The sequence below is a fragment of the Pediculus humanus genome, genomic scaffold (genome assembly GCF_000006295.1).
Source record: "Pediculus humanus corporis 1103172108187 genomic scaffold, whole genome shotgun sequence".
Taxonomy (NCBI): Eukaryota; Metazoa; Arthropoda; class Insecta; order Psocodea; family Pediculidae; genus Pediculus; species Pediculus humanus.
The window spans coordinates 1-14078 of NW_002987757.1; the positions used below are offsets into that span (position 1 = coordinate 1).

Genomic DNA, 14078 nt, shown 5'->3' on the forward strand with positions numbered 1-14078 from the left:
GCAAAGTACAAATTAACAACTTTACTATTATTATTATTATTATTATTATTATGAAAAATATGAGGCTGGGGAGGGAGTGGGGGCGAACGGGGGGGGAAACATTTAACAATTTTTTTTTTTTCCCGTCATACTTTCTTATCCCATCCTATTTTACTATTATTTTCCATTTTCTTAAAAAATTTTCGCCATTTTTTTCTTTTAAAAAAAAAATAAATATATTGGGGAGCAGATGGCAATACCTTAACTGTTATCGTACAACTAATGTTATCCATTTAAAAAAAAATCCGTTAAAAAATGATAATAATAATAATATTTAAATAATGAAAATTTAAGAAAAAAGCCCAACCAAACGATTCATAACCGCCATATTTAATAAAATCCTCTAATTTTTTTTTCCTTGTTTACGTACACGAAAAAAATTAATGAGTATCGTTAAAGTCGAAACAGAAGTACCAACATAATTATTTTTATTTACATTTTCCCGTCGCCAGGCTCGCCACACATTTGAAAAATTAAAAATTTTCTAGGTACTTACCAATCGCTATTATCATCGTCCTTGAATTTAAATCATCCTGAATTTTCCCATCAAAAAAAATAATTTCCCTAACATTTTCCTCAGTATTTTCTCCAGAATTTTCTTTAAAATTTTCCTCTGAAAAGTTAAAAAAAAAAATTAATTAATTAAAAACGATTAAGTAATTGACATAATTATCATCATTACTACTAATTTCTTCTCTCTTTTCCATCATCCACTCCCACCCCTTCCCCCCGTCGGAAAAAAGGGAAAAAAATTTCATTCCTTTTTTTTTTTAATGTTATTTAAAAGGTATTATTATTATTATTATTATCAGTACTTAAAATTATAAGATAAAATTTATTGTAACTCATTTTAAGTGATGGTGGTGGTGGTGGTGGTGGGGGTGGAAACATTGAATGAAAACTTGAAAAACAGTAAATCACGTCAGTCTGAGATTTTTTTTCTTTTCTTTTTTGTCCATTAGTACGTGTTAAGTCATAAAGAAGAAAATTTTTTTTTTTCCTTAACTGTCTGATGCAGAAAGTAAAAGATAAAAAATGATTAGAAAGAAGAAGAAGAAGGAGGAGGAGGAGAAAGAGGAGGAGGAGGAGAAAGAGGAGGAGGAAAAGGAGGAGGAGGAAAAGGAGGAGGAGGAAAAGAAGGAGGAAAAGAAGGAGGAAAAGAAGGAGGAAAAGAAGGAGGAAAAGAGGAGAAGGAGGAGGAGAAAGAGAAGAAGAAGAAAGAGGAAAATAGTCGATGGGAAAATGAAAATGAAAAGAAAAGAAAAACCCCAAAAAAAAAAATTGTATTGTTCGAACGGTTTTTATAGTTTTTTTTTTTTTTTTTTAAGTAATTCCGAACGTTTCGGTTCGAAAAACAAAGTTTTTGTTTTTGTTTTGTTTCGGTTTTTCTTTTTTCTTTTTGTTATAATGATTAATTGTTTGCTTTAAAAAAAAAATGTTGCGAAAAAAAAAAAAAGAGATTTTTTGTTTGTTTTTGTTTGTTGTTGTTGCCGTTTTGTTTTTATTATTTATTTACTCTAAGCATTCGAAAAAAAAAAAAAAAGTTTCGAAACATTTCACACGTTCGGATTAAGTTTATAAACAATAAAAATTGAATTTAATTATTTTAATTAAAAAATCACGTGGGTGAATTTCAAAATAACGTTTACACGTTCGATTTATTTTCGAGAATCGAATCGAATCGAAATGACAAAAAAAAATTAACGTTTATTCAGGTTTCGATGCCTGGTGGAAAACGTTAAAAAAAAAAAAAATCCGAGTTTCCGCCGGAAATGTATTTACATTAAAAATCTTATAAATAAATAAGGGTAATTAAGAAAAGATTTATTTAAAAATAATTATGCGGATTCCTTTCCGACAGTTTCTAATAAATTAACGGTTAAAGAATGAAAAACGTTTGGAAAAGTCATTCCTGTAAATTCCTAACATTAAAAAAAAAAACAAAGAAAAAAGAAAAACCGGAACCGGAAGTAAATTCGTTACTTAGAAAAAAATGTCTTAAGAAAAAGAAAAATTTCGTTTAATTAATTGTTAAATTGTTCATGATAATGATACTGATGGTAATGATGATGATGATGATGACGATGATGATGACGATGATGATGACGATGATGATGATGATCAATATAATTTTATTTATTTATTTATTTTCAATTTACGATTTGATTTTTTTCGAGCGTAAAAATTACTTAATAACGATTATTATTTTTATCATCATCATCATCATCACGATTATTATAAACAAATAGAGGGAAGAGGTGGGGGGGGGGGGTAAAGGAAGAAAGTATATTTAAAAAGTCAGCAAAAAAAAAAGGTTTTTACGATTAGCAAAGCAAAAAAACAATAATTAGAAAATATTGCCGATGTGTAGCGTAAAAAATGTTTTTTTTTTTTTTTTTTTGCCGGAAAAGAGAGAAAATTCTAGAAACCTTTTTTTACTGACCCAGAAAAAATGCATTTGCGTACCTGGCTAGCTATTCACCGTCGGGAAATAATATTGAGGATAAAGACATTATTATTATCCTTTACAATTTCTTGATGTGTTTATTTCCGTTGTAAAGAACAAAACGTTTCCTGGAGTTTAATCCTGAAATTGTGCTGCATTCCACTCCGGAACCTGAGCCTTCCTAATGAAACCTGAATATTTTACTCTTAGACGAACTGAAATTAGATTCCAACTTTCAAGGTTATGTCTTATCAGTAAACGGAGAGGTTTATCTCTCTCCCAAGAGTTTAAGACACAAATTACAGAACCTTTTTAAACATTCGACGTACCTGGCATCCGAGTAGTTTTATTTAGGTACAGCAGTAGATATTTCAATTTAAAATAATAATAATAATCAAATTTTTCTTGTTTGGTCTTTTTAATTAAAAGCTCAATTAAAAACGAATTATTTGTTTTCTCTTTTTTACGTTGCGGTTGAAACGGACATACGTGTAAATATGCTAAACCTTTTCTTTTTTCTCCATGAATAGTTTTGGTTTTTTAATTAAATCTTTTCCTATAAAAAAAAAAAAAAAAAAAAATTTATTATTATTTTTCCTTCGTTTATTGCGGTTTTTTAAAATGGCGGACTATAATTTTACACATTAATATTATTATTTGAAATTTTTATATATATTTTATTCACGATACAGTTTTAATTAAAATAATAATTATTATTATTAATGATTTTTTTTATTCGGTTCGTTATGTCGAGTTTAATTTTATTAATACGATTTTTAAAAAAACAAAAACTTACTGCGAAAGTTATTTCAATGAAAACTCATAACCGTTATGATGATATACGACGCCATATTTGATTTTTACACATTTGACAGATAATTTTATGTTTTATCATTATGAAATGCTGAATTTGCGTTTTATGGAATAGAGATGAAATAATATACAAAATAAACATTAACGCTCGATATATAATAATAATAATTGACGTTAGTTATAAAGTAATTATTATTATTTTTGACATGAGTTTAAATTTCAATAAAGTTATTTGCTATTTTCAACTTTGACAAGAAACTTTCTAAAAAAAAAAAAAAAAATTTTATTTAGTTATTTTCGATAATAATAATGATAATTAATTAATAATAATAATAATAATAAAATTTTACTTATTAGATTATTTTTCATATAAAAAAATTTTCCATTCAAACTTTATTTTGAAATAATAATTAATTAAATATTTTCACAAACAAAAAATAATAATCAACATGAGAAGGCGCATAATATAAAACCACCGCCTTGTTTAATTAAATTTTTTTATTAAGCGTTTTTTATCATTGCCTCCTTGAAAATATTAGTAAAAAAAAGTAATAAATTTAATAAAAAATAAATTAATTAAATTAAATAAATTAGATTATAAAGAAAATGATAAAGTTTTTTATTATTAGAATAAAACTTTACGATTTTCTTTATTTTATTAATAAAAAATAGAATAAAAAAATAATTAATTGTTCAAGGACGGATTATATCACGGAGGCTTTTCATCAATGTCTACTGCTCATTTTAAAATGGCTTTCCTTAGTAGAAATATTTCTGTTTTATTTAGTTCGGTACGTAAATAAATATTAATTTTTTATTTTTCACGTAATAACCGTACCTGAAAATTTTTAAAATTTAACGATATATTTCCCGAATTCAACTTTCGCCCCACCGTACCCTGTCATATCCTTATAATTAATTTTTTAACGAACAGTACACGTTATGCCTTAAAGACATGTTAACGTATTGTTAAATTTATCGAATTTTAACAAAAAAAAAAAAATTTTTTTTCCTTGTTTATTTTGACGTTTCAGGTATCACGTCATAATGGCGTAAAATATTTGAGTCAATCGGCCGTTTCAAAAGCAGCATTGGTACGATTAAATCCATTTAAGCGATTTTACCTTTATATTTTTTTCAATAACGTAATTATCATTATTATTTTTTTTTGTTCCCAAAGGAAGAAAACAGAACGAAATGTACTCTCATACCAGGAGATGGAGTCGGACCTGAATTGATGAATTCTGTTTTAGACATCTTTGATGCTGCTAGTATTCCTGTCGATTTTGAAAATTATTATTTATCGGAAATAAATCACAGAATGAGTGCTCCTCTAGTAGATGTCATGAATTCGATTAATAGAAATGGCATTTGTTTAAAAGTTACTATTATTATTATTATTATTATTATTATTATTTTACATTTTGTATATTAATTGGAGAAAAAAAAAAAAAAAAAAAAAAAAAATTTTTCATTTTTTCATCTTGTTTATGAATGATTTTATACGCAGGGAGTTTTAGCCACTCCTGATCATAGTCACACTGGAGAACTTGAAACTCTAAATATGAAATTAAGAAGATCATTAGATTTATATGCTAATGTTGTCCATATAAAAAGTTTACCTGGAATAAAAGCCAAACATGAAAATATCGATTCAATCGTTATCAGAGAACAAACAGAGGGTGAATACTCTGCATTAGAACATGAAAGCGTACCGGTAAGAGTTATAACATGTCATTTACCATTTGAAAACTTTATAAATGTCGCCTAATAACGTTTATTTTTATTTAGGGTGTTGTAGAATGTTTAAAAATAATAACGGAAGGTAAATCTAGAAGGATAGCCAAATTTGCTTTTGACTACGCAACCAAAATGAATAGGAAAAAAGTTACAGCAATTCACAAAGCTAACATAATGAAATTAGGAGATGGATTATTTCTTAAAAGCTGCGAAGAAGTATTATCATTATTAATAATCATTTATCCATTTGAATTAACAAAAAGTTTTTTATTTAAAAAAATTAAATTTTTTTCTTTCAGATGTCAAAATTATATCCTAAAATTGAATTTGAAAAAATGATTGTCGATAATACTACAATGCAAATGGTATCGAATCCTCATCAATTTGATGTCATGGTTGCTCCTAATTTATACGGAAGTATTATCGATAACGTTGGAAGTGGTTTGGTTGGAGGTGCTGGTGTTGTCGCGGGTGCAAGTTACAGTGCCGAATGCGTCGTTTTCGAACCTGTACGATTTATTCGAACCCATTCTAATGACGGTCAAGTTCATTGTTTAATAAAAATCGTTTCGTTGTTTTTTTTTTTTAGGGTGCGAGGCACACGTTCGCAGAAGCTGTCGGGAAAAACGTTGCCAATCCTACCGCGATGCTTTTATGCGCCGCCAAAATGCTCAATCACGTAAATCTACCCCAATATGCTAACATGATAAGAAAAGCTCTTACTAAAGTACTCGTCGATGGTAAAGTTAAAACGAAAGATATGGGAGGACAAGCCACGACCAATGAATTCGTATGCGCCATTATTAACAATTTATCAAACGAATAAATTTCACACACACACACGCCCCCATCCGACCCCTTCTCCTTCCCTCCTCCTCCTCCTCCTCCCCCCCGCAAAAGAAAAAGATTTTTCCGGACGTTACCTCCGCCCCCCGCCCCCCGCAGTGTAATTTTTGCTGTTGTTGTTGTTGCTGTTGTGAAATTCAGTATTTGTATTGAAAAATCAGTATTTTAAACAACGGTAAAAAAAATTCCGGAAATTATTATTATTATCAGGTATAATTTTAAAATATGTCGGAAAATGTTTATTCGTTTTAACCGTTAAAAAAATTTTAAATTGTTAATATTGTCAAACAAACAAAAGTTACCTCGTACGATTTGTAAGTAAAATAATAATAATAATAATAATAATAAAATTGTTATTGTTTGTTATACGAAATTTTTCCTCATTTATTTCCTATAATATAATCCTATGTAATTTGAATTGTAAGGGATGCTGCGTTGAGAATAAGAGAGAATCTGTGAATAATCTTAAAATATTTTATCCCTGGATAAATTTTCTCATTTAAATAATTTTATACTCGAGAAAGAAATCGTTTCGATTTTGATAAGAAAAAGAAACACCGATCGATAACAAACAAACAAACAAACAAACAAACTCCTTCTTAATTGTTAAGACAACAACAACAACAACAAACAAATTTTTAAATTTAAAAAAAAATCCTAATTTTACTATTAACCTAACCTAATATCCGGGAAACGGCAAAGGTGACAACAAACAAACACACAAACAACAAACAACAACATACACGTGAAAACGTATCAATCCTCAATGACCTTTAACCTTATTATTATCATCGATAATAAAATAAATATTAAATTACCCTTACCGTTGATGAAGCAAAAAAAAATAATAATAAAAAATATGCATTTTTATTTTTTATTTTTTTTTTTCGATTGTGTTTCCTTTGTCGGTTCCGGAATGGGTATGGATGTTCTCACTTTGTGTTCATCACTTCTTTCACCTGGATATTTAGGTTGTGACATTAGAGTTAACCACGGTTCGAAATCTTTTATCTTTTTCTTAGGTCCCCGATCCTTAAAAAAAAAACGAAAAAGGGGGGGAGATTAATAATAAAAAATTTTTTTTTTTTTTCTTCATCTTCCCTTGGAGAAAAATTTTTTCAATTCATCAATTACCGGTCCTTTATCTGGAACAATCGGTTTTTTCGGTGCTCCCATTTGTTTCATTCTCTTACGGAATGTTTTCCTTTGATTTTTATTTAATTCGCATATGCAACGAACTCGTTTTCCACCCTTTTGTTGAGTTTTACCCGTGCACGAAGCGTGGACCAAAGATCCACCGTTGAGGACGTATATGGTATCCGATTCTGGAGGATAATTTGCTTTGAACGTGTCGTAATGTTCTTTTATGTAACGATTAATTGCATTTTTTTGATTCGTGTTTAAACGTGAAAAATATCGCCTTTTCGTTTCGTTTAATATACTGAAATCATAATAAATAATAATTAATAATAATAATAATAATAAATTTAATTTGTTAGGATGAAACAATTCAATAAAAATAAAATAGATTTTCCAGAAATGGAACACAAAAATGAAGCAAACCGGATATAAGTAAAAAATATACGTTGGTTTGATGTTTCTGTGGCAGACATTTTGTTTTCTTTTTGGGAAAATTATTTAAAAAAATATTTACGTTAGTCTAGCAAGTGCCATAGTTTCTATTCTTGGAGTTATTTTAGCTTTGAGTGCAGCTTTCGAAACGACACTCGGAGGAATTGGTATCGTTTTTTTATATAACCATTTTAATTCTTCTTTCGTCATTTGTTCTTCCAGTTCTTTTTTATACTCTTTTTCCGCTTTTGTCACGTAGTGAACTTTCGGAAGTTGAACTTTTGCAACGGCTAATTTTTCCGTGTGCGGACTACATTTGGCTTTTAAAGCCGGTATGGATAAACCGTAGGGCGACTGGAAAAAAAAAAAAATTTTTATTATTATTATTATTTCCACGTATTTCAAAATACGATTACAGCAATTGAAAACATACCTTTTTAGGTAATGGAGGATTATCAATTGTAGGTATTTTATATTCTTTCGGTACTGCTAACCACGAATCTTTTACTTTTTGCCTTTCTAAAGGTGATAATGCACAACGATCGACGACCTTATACGGTACTTTGTGATTATCACCGTCCATTTTTTATTATTTGTTTTCAATTAAAAAAAAAAAATAAATTATTTTATTTCCCTTTTCTGATGATGATGATGATGACTTTTTACGCTTTTTCTAGATGTTGATTAAGCTTCTTTTTTTTTATATACATATATATATATATATTATTAAAACATTTAATAATTTAGATTCATTTTCTGGAAAATTTAAAATAACACAAAAAAAAAATTAAGTAAATAAAAAAAATTGTCAATTGTTTAAGAAAAAAAAAATTTTTTTTTTTTTTTTTATTTTTTTTTTAATTTTCAATTACTTACTTTTTTATTTTGTTGGCAGACCTGTTTAAAAAAAATAATTTTATTTTTATTATTATTATCATCGGCACCGTGTTGTGAAAATTTTGTTTTTTTTTTATCTAAAATAATTTTTCGTTTCTTTTACAAGATGTACCATCGAAGAATTTTTCTGGATAGTTTTTGCATCTCTTGATGATGATTGTGTTCTTTTACAAATGAGACATTTTACATCGTTTTAAAATAAATTTACTAAATAAAAAAAAACGCTTGCTGAGACAACCATAAATAATATCGGTATTAAAATCTAAATGGTATTAATAATAATAATAATAATAATAGTGGAAATAAACGACAGATTCCATGTTGGAAAATTTTTTTTTCCCTCTCCTCCTCCTTCTTCTTCTTCCTGAAATCAAATAAAATTTGTCAATCCGAATTTATTTTATATGTTTGTTTTTTTTCAATTTGTAGGTTTTTAAATAATGATAATAATAGTAATAATAATAATGATTGAACACGTGAAAACTCACATGAGATATTAATAAACTTATCGCAATCGTCGCATTAACACACAAACTAATTGATAACACGAGCACGTGAGAAAAACTAATAAAAATTTCATTGTTTTATTATTATTATTATTATTATTATTATTATTATTATTATTATTATTATTATTATTATTATTATTTTCTTTAAAGACTTTTAATTCTTCTTTCGTCATTTGTTCTTCCAGTTCTTTTTTATATTCCTTTTCCGCTTTTGTCTTTTGATCGGTTCTACTTCCTTTTATATTTTGCATTAATCTAAAAATTTAAAACAAAAAAAAAAAAAACTATTTTATGGTTTTATGTAAAACGTTAGTTAGCCAACACAACCGAAAAAAAAAAAAAAACCGTTAAAAAATTCGTTATAAAATTTAAATCAACCTGTTTGTTTTATATTTTAACGTACAAACCTGTTTGTTTTATATTTTAATTATTACATAATTTTTAATACAACAAACGATTTTTATTGTTGTTTGTTATCGTTTATCCGTTTTTTTTTTTTTTTTATATTTTTATTTTCCGTTATTTTTTCATCCATTTTGTATAAGAAAAATAAAATTTACATTTTGAATATTGAAATGGATTTTTATTTTAACTTTCGTGAATTGTCCAAATATCCTTTTTTTTAAAAATGTATTCGAAAGGTTTTCCTTTTTCCTTTTTGTTTTTTTTCCTAAAAGAAAAGTTTTAATTAGTAACAATTTCAAAAAAATCATAAGTTTTTTTTTTTTTTTTTGTGATCATTCGAAATCATTCGAAATTTGTTTTTAACGGAAAAAAAAAAAAGTTTGACATATTTATTTTTATCAAAACGTACTAGAAATAGTATGCTAGATAACGACGATAATAAAAAATGACTAATAAATATTTTTATATATAAATTCTTTTATAAAAAAAAAGCAAAAAAAAAGAACACAAAATTTCAAACGTTATAATTTTCACGTCGACCGTTAGAGGTTTTGCGACTCGTGTACGTAGAAAAAAAGCATAAAACGACAAAATTCAAATTGTTTAATTGAAAAAGGGTTTTACACGCATACGGATCACGCGCTCTTATAAGCCCTTCTTCCATTAAATCATTAAAAAAACTTATCATTACAAAAAATAATCATGGCCGGTGTAGTGCCTTTTCCAGGCAGTACACCTGGTAGAAAACAATGGATTATTAAAGGTAAATAATTTACAAATTAATTAATATTACAATCGAAAACGATAAATCGATTTGTTATTCGATAAAACCGATATCGATTTATCGTTTTTTTTTATTTTTTAATTATTCTTTTCGATGGGTTAAACATCAAATGATTGTAAAAACTAATAATAATAATAATAATTTTTCATTAAACATAAAAAAAAAAAAAAAAAGTTAAAAAATTAACTCGCCGATTTTTTCGCCGATACAGTTTGTTTTTCTTATTGTCTTGCTTCTTCTTTATTTTCTTCTTACTATTTACATATCATCATTAAATTATTATCATTATTATTAATTTTGTTGTCATCCTTTTCATGTTGTTTTAAATTATTATTATTACTTCGATTGCAATCAATTTATTATCAATTATCTGAAACAATACAAAAAAATTTATATTAATTATTATTATTATTATTATTAATAAATAAAAAATGATTTCAGATAAAAAATCTAGTAGGAAAATAAGAAGCGAATTAGCAGAAGATGGTTGTCCTGAATCTCAAGTTGTTTTGGCAAAACAATTATTACGAGAAAAAAATTGTGAGATTTGTTTTTGATTTTTTTTCGAACACACCAATTCCCTTATTGCAATCGATTTAAAACTTTGAGTTGTTAATGAGAATTTGAAATTTTCAATTAAAGTTATCAGTATCAATGATAATGAAGAAAATGCAAAACTTGGAGTTTTTTGGCTCATCAAAGCATCAGAACAGGGTAATTTGGAAGCGACTAATATACTACGACAGTGTTTAGAAACCGGTGAAGGCATCACAGAATACAATTATGAAACTGTTAAAGCATGTTTGACGACACCACAAAATGAAAAACTAGCAAAAAGAGCTGCCAAAGAAATGTTTATAAGGTAAAATTTGATATTTTATTCATTTTTACTCTCATATAATAATAACGTCATATTTTATTTTATCAGTTTATCAGACGGCCAAGATTTCATAACATCGAAACAGTTAAGAAAACAAATGAGAAAAATTTATTTTAATGATTTAGCATCCGCTTCGACGAGTAAAGAAGGAAATCAAAATTTTCAAAATGATATATTAGAAAATGAAAAAGATGATGATTTAATTAATAAAGGAGAAGTCAATGTTAAAAATGATGTGATTGGTGATGATGATGATGATGATTTTATGGATAGCAAAGAAATTTTAGGTATTAAAATTATAAACAAGTGAAAAAAAAAAAAAAATGAAAAATGACTTACCAACTATTGAAATAGTTCTCTCGACTGTGTTATCAATTATTTATCACTTCAATCCGTTCCAGGTTGTGTTGAAAAAAATGAAAAAAAATTCTATGAAAAACTAACGGAAAATCATTTGAAGAATGCAGCATTTCATTATTCGAAAGGTGAATTGCCATTGGTCGAAGGTGTTTTCGCATTAACAGAATACAACAATAAAAATATTGATAATTTAAATTGCTTGCAAAGAACGTTTTTATACCCTTTTATAAGAGTTCAAAGGGCACATTTAAAATTACTTAATAATTTTAGTTTACGATATAGAACAAATTATTTTTCAATATTTTCAACTTCCGTTTCCTTACAATTTTTAATACTTTTCCTATTGTATCCGTTATTGACGATAGATAATTTAGTTTTGTTTCTTCCAATGTGCATATATTACATTTCGTTTTTCTACATGGTCGTGTCGACTCTTCAAATGCTTCAATCTCAGAAAGAATACGCGGATTTCAGAGTGTGGTCTCGTTTGTTTTTAAGGTACGATAGAGATGGAAATTTAAATACGGACGATCCTGAATTTGAATTTTGTAAAAAAAACATGAGGCCCTACGGTTTGTTTTTCTTTAGTCTGCTCATCAATTTAATCGTGTATCCTTTCATTTCCGAACTCTGGATACCTCAAAGCGAATTGGCAACCATATCTTTCGCATTTACTTTTCTCACCCTCTACATTTTCCACGGGAAATCCTCGAAAAAAATCGATTATTATTTATTATTATTTTCATTTGCATTGTACGTTCTTGCTAAATACCCATACGAAACGGATGGTGTCGTACGACAAACGTGGAGGTTTTTAGACATCGAACTTCCCACACTTCAAGATTATGGTTTCTCTTGTTTTGTCAGTCAAATCGTCGGCACCGGAGTCGAATTCTGTTTAAACTTCCGAGGTTTTTTTTATCTATTGATACCGGGTATTTTTTTTAAAATTGCTTCCCGAGACAATTGGAGAGGAATATATAAATTATTGATACCTCATTGCGTGACGCTGTCTTGGTGGCAAGTTAGTATTATTATTTCCAAATCCTGAAAGATAAAAACGTTCGTCTTATGTTATAAATCATATATACCCGTTTGTGTTTCAGATAGCTGTGATATCATGTCAGGGTGCTACCTGGTACGGACTTTTGAGATCAACATTAGCATTGGTCGGTTTGATATTTTTCCTTCCGCTTGCTGGAATCGCAACCGTTCTACTTCCGGTGGTTGCTTTCGTTAAACATTTTGCTTATTCTGCATGGTCTTCCAGACATGGAATCGCCGTGACGGCCATAATCGTTACTTTTCTCATATACGTTTACAAACGGCAATTGGGTTTACGAAGCGGATTCATCAAAGCTCAGGTACGGGATTATCAAACGTACGAAATCCTTTTTTTTTTTTTTTGGTTTCGACTCGAACCTATTTTTTCTTCATTCCGTAGATTTTGATCGCCGTCATTTCTTCCGGTTTATTATTGTCTTCCCCGTTGAATGGTTTATTCGACGAAACCATTTCCACGACCGACATTCAACCGCAACCGACGCTAAGTTGGGATCAATATTCGTCGATTTGTCAAAAGAGTTCTTGGGATAAAAGAATGGATGCTGCGATACAGGAGGATTGCATCGGATTAAACGGTTTGAAAATTCATTGGTACGGAATCGTCGACAACGTCCGAATTATAAAAGTTCAAAATAATTTTTTAAAGGCAAGGCAGAAAGAAAAAAATAAAAGATTTTTTTTTTTTTCTGGATAAAATTCGATTGAAAGTTAAGATTTTCCCTCTTTTTTTTTGTTTCCAGTTGTTAAATCTCGTACCGGAACCATTTAAAAATAAAATAAAATGTTATTATGGAGAACCTTACGAATCCAATTGTTCGAACGATGTTATGAAAAATGACGAAAACAAAGAAAAACTTTGTAACATTTTAAATAAAATCAATGCGAAGGGAAAATGTCATTTAAATTCGTGGAACAGGTAATTATATATATATATATATATACACTTATTTTTTTAAACATTCCGATTGTCTCGATCGATCTATCGTTCGTTTGTTTAAGGTACGATTTGGAAATAACGGTCAAAATAAATTCGGACACGTGGAACAGCATGGAATCGAAAATAAAATTAATCGTCGACGACAGCATGAAAAATTACACGTTGAAACTCGATGGAAACGATCAAATATGGTTCAGAGGGATTTTAAATAATCCTGAAACGATTGGAACGGAAAATTTGTCCATCGTCGTTGACGAAATCGGTTGCATAAATTGCTCTAATAAAAATATAAAAACGATAAAAAAATTAACGGATAAATTGACGGGTAAAAATTTCCCGAAAGAAATATATAACGGTTTTAAAAGGATATTAAATTTCGTTTTTAATCCCGTTATCAACATACGATGATGAGAAAAATGATAATGATAATTTTTTTTTTTTTTTTTATTACGTCACTCATAATTGTATACGTCATCGCATTAATCCCACGTGTTTTTTTTTTTTTTTAAATATTTATATAAGAATAAAATAAAAATAATTTCATTTGTATAAAGTAAATAAATTTTTTTTTTTTGTCTATTACACGCCCGTGTAAATTTTTTTTGAATTGTTTTCAAACATGTCGTCGTCACACGATTTGTGTTTCGATGGTGTCCCCCTTTTTTCCCGAATAAAATCAGAACAACGTATACATGAGTTTGATATATAAAGAATGAAAAGAAGAGAAAATATATTATTTTCCTACCTTATTTACCTTGATAATTTAGCCGTTTTGCTGTCGATTT

At 28.0% G+C, this 14078-nt stretch overlaps 3 protein-coding genes across 3 annotated transcripts; 2 read left to right on the forward strand and 1 right to left on the reverse strand.

Annotated features, from left to right (window-relative positions):
* Positions 1-4026: 4026 nt before the first annotated feature.
* Phum_PHUM420870 (isocitrate dehydrogenase NAD subunit beta, putative) lies at positions 4027-5864 on the forward strand (the record flags this gene model as incomplete). The annotated part of the gene is made up of 7 exons (XM_002429083.1): positions 4027-4074; positions 4333-4392; positions 4479-4724; positions 4809-5015; positions 5090-5254; positions 5338-5547; positions 5628-5864. The coding sequence occupies 7 exons, from the start codon at positions 4027-4029 to the stop codon at positions 5862-5864; spliced, it is 1173 nt and encodes a 390-aa protein (XP_002429128.1).
* A 404-nt stretch (positions 5865-6268) lies between these two features.
* Phum_PHUM420880 (uncharacterized protein) lies at positions 6269-9113 on the reverse strand (the record flags this gene model as incomplete). Its single annotated transcript, XM_002429084.1, has 6 exons — positions 6269-6337; positions 6821-6916; positions 7019-7325; positions 7539-7810; positions 7890-8006; positions 9015-9113. 6 exons carry the CDS (start codon positions 9111-9113, stop codon positions 6269-6271), a joined length of 960 nt encoding a protein of 319 aa, XP_002429129.1.
* A 1369-nt stretch (positions 9114-10482) lies between these two features.
* Phum_PHUM420890 (uncharacterized protein) lies at positions 10483-13701 on the forward strand (the record flags this gene model as incomplete). Its single annotated transcript, XM_002429085.1, has 8 exons — positions 10483-10591; positions 10694-10913; positions 10980-11218; positions 11333-12319; positions 12402-12655; positions 12736-12981; positions 13097-13272; positions 13356-13701. 8 exons carry the CDS (start codon positions 10483-10485, stop codon positions 13699-13701), a joined length of 2577 nt encoding a protein of 858 aa, XP_002429130.1.
* Positions 13702-14078: the final 377 nt, after the last annotated feature.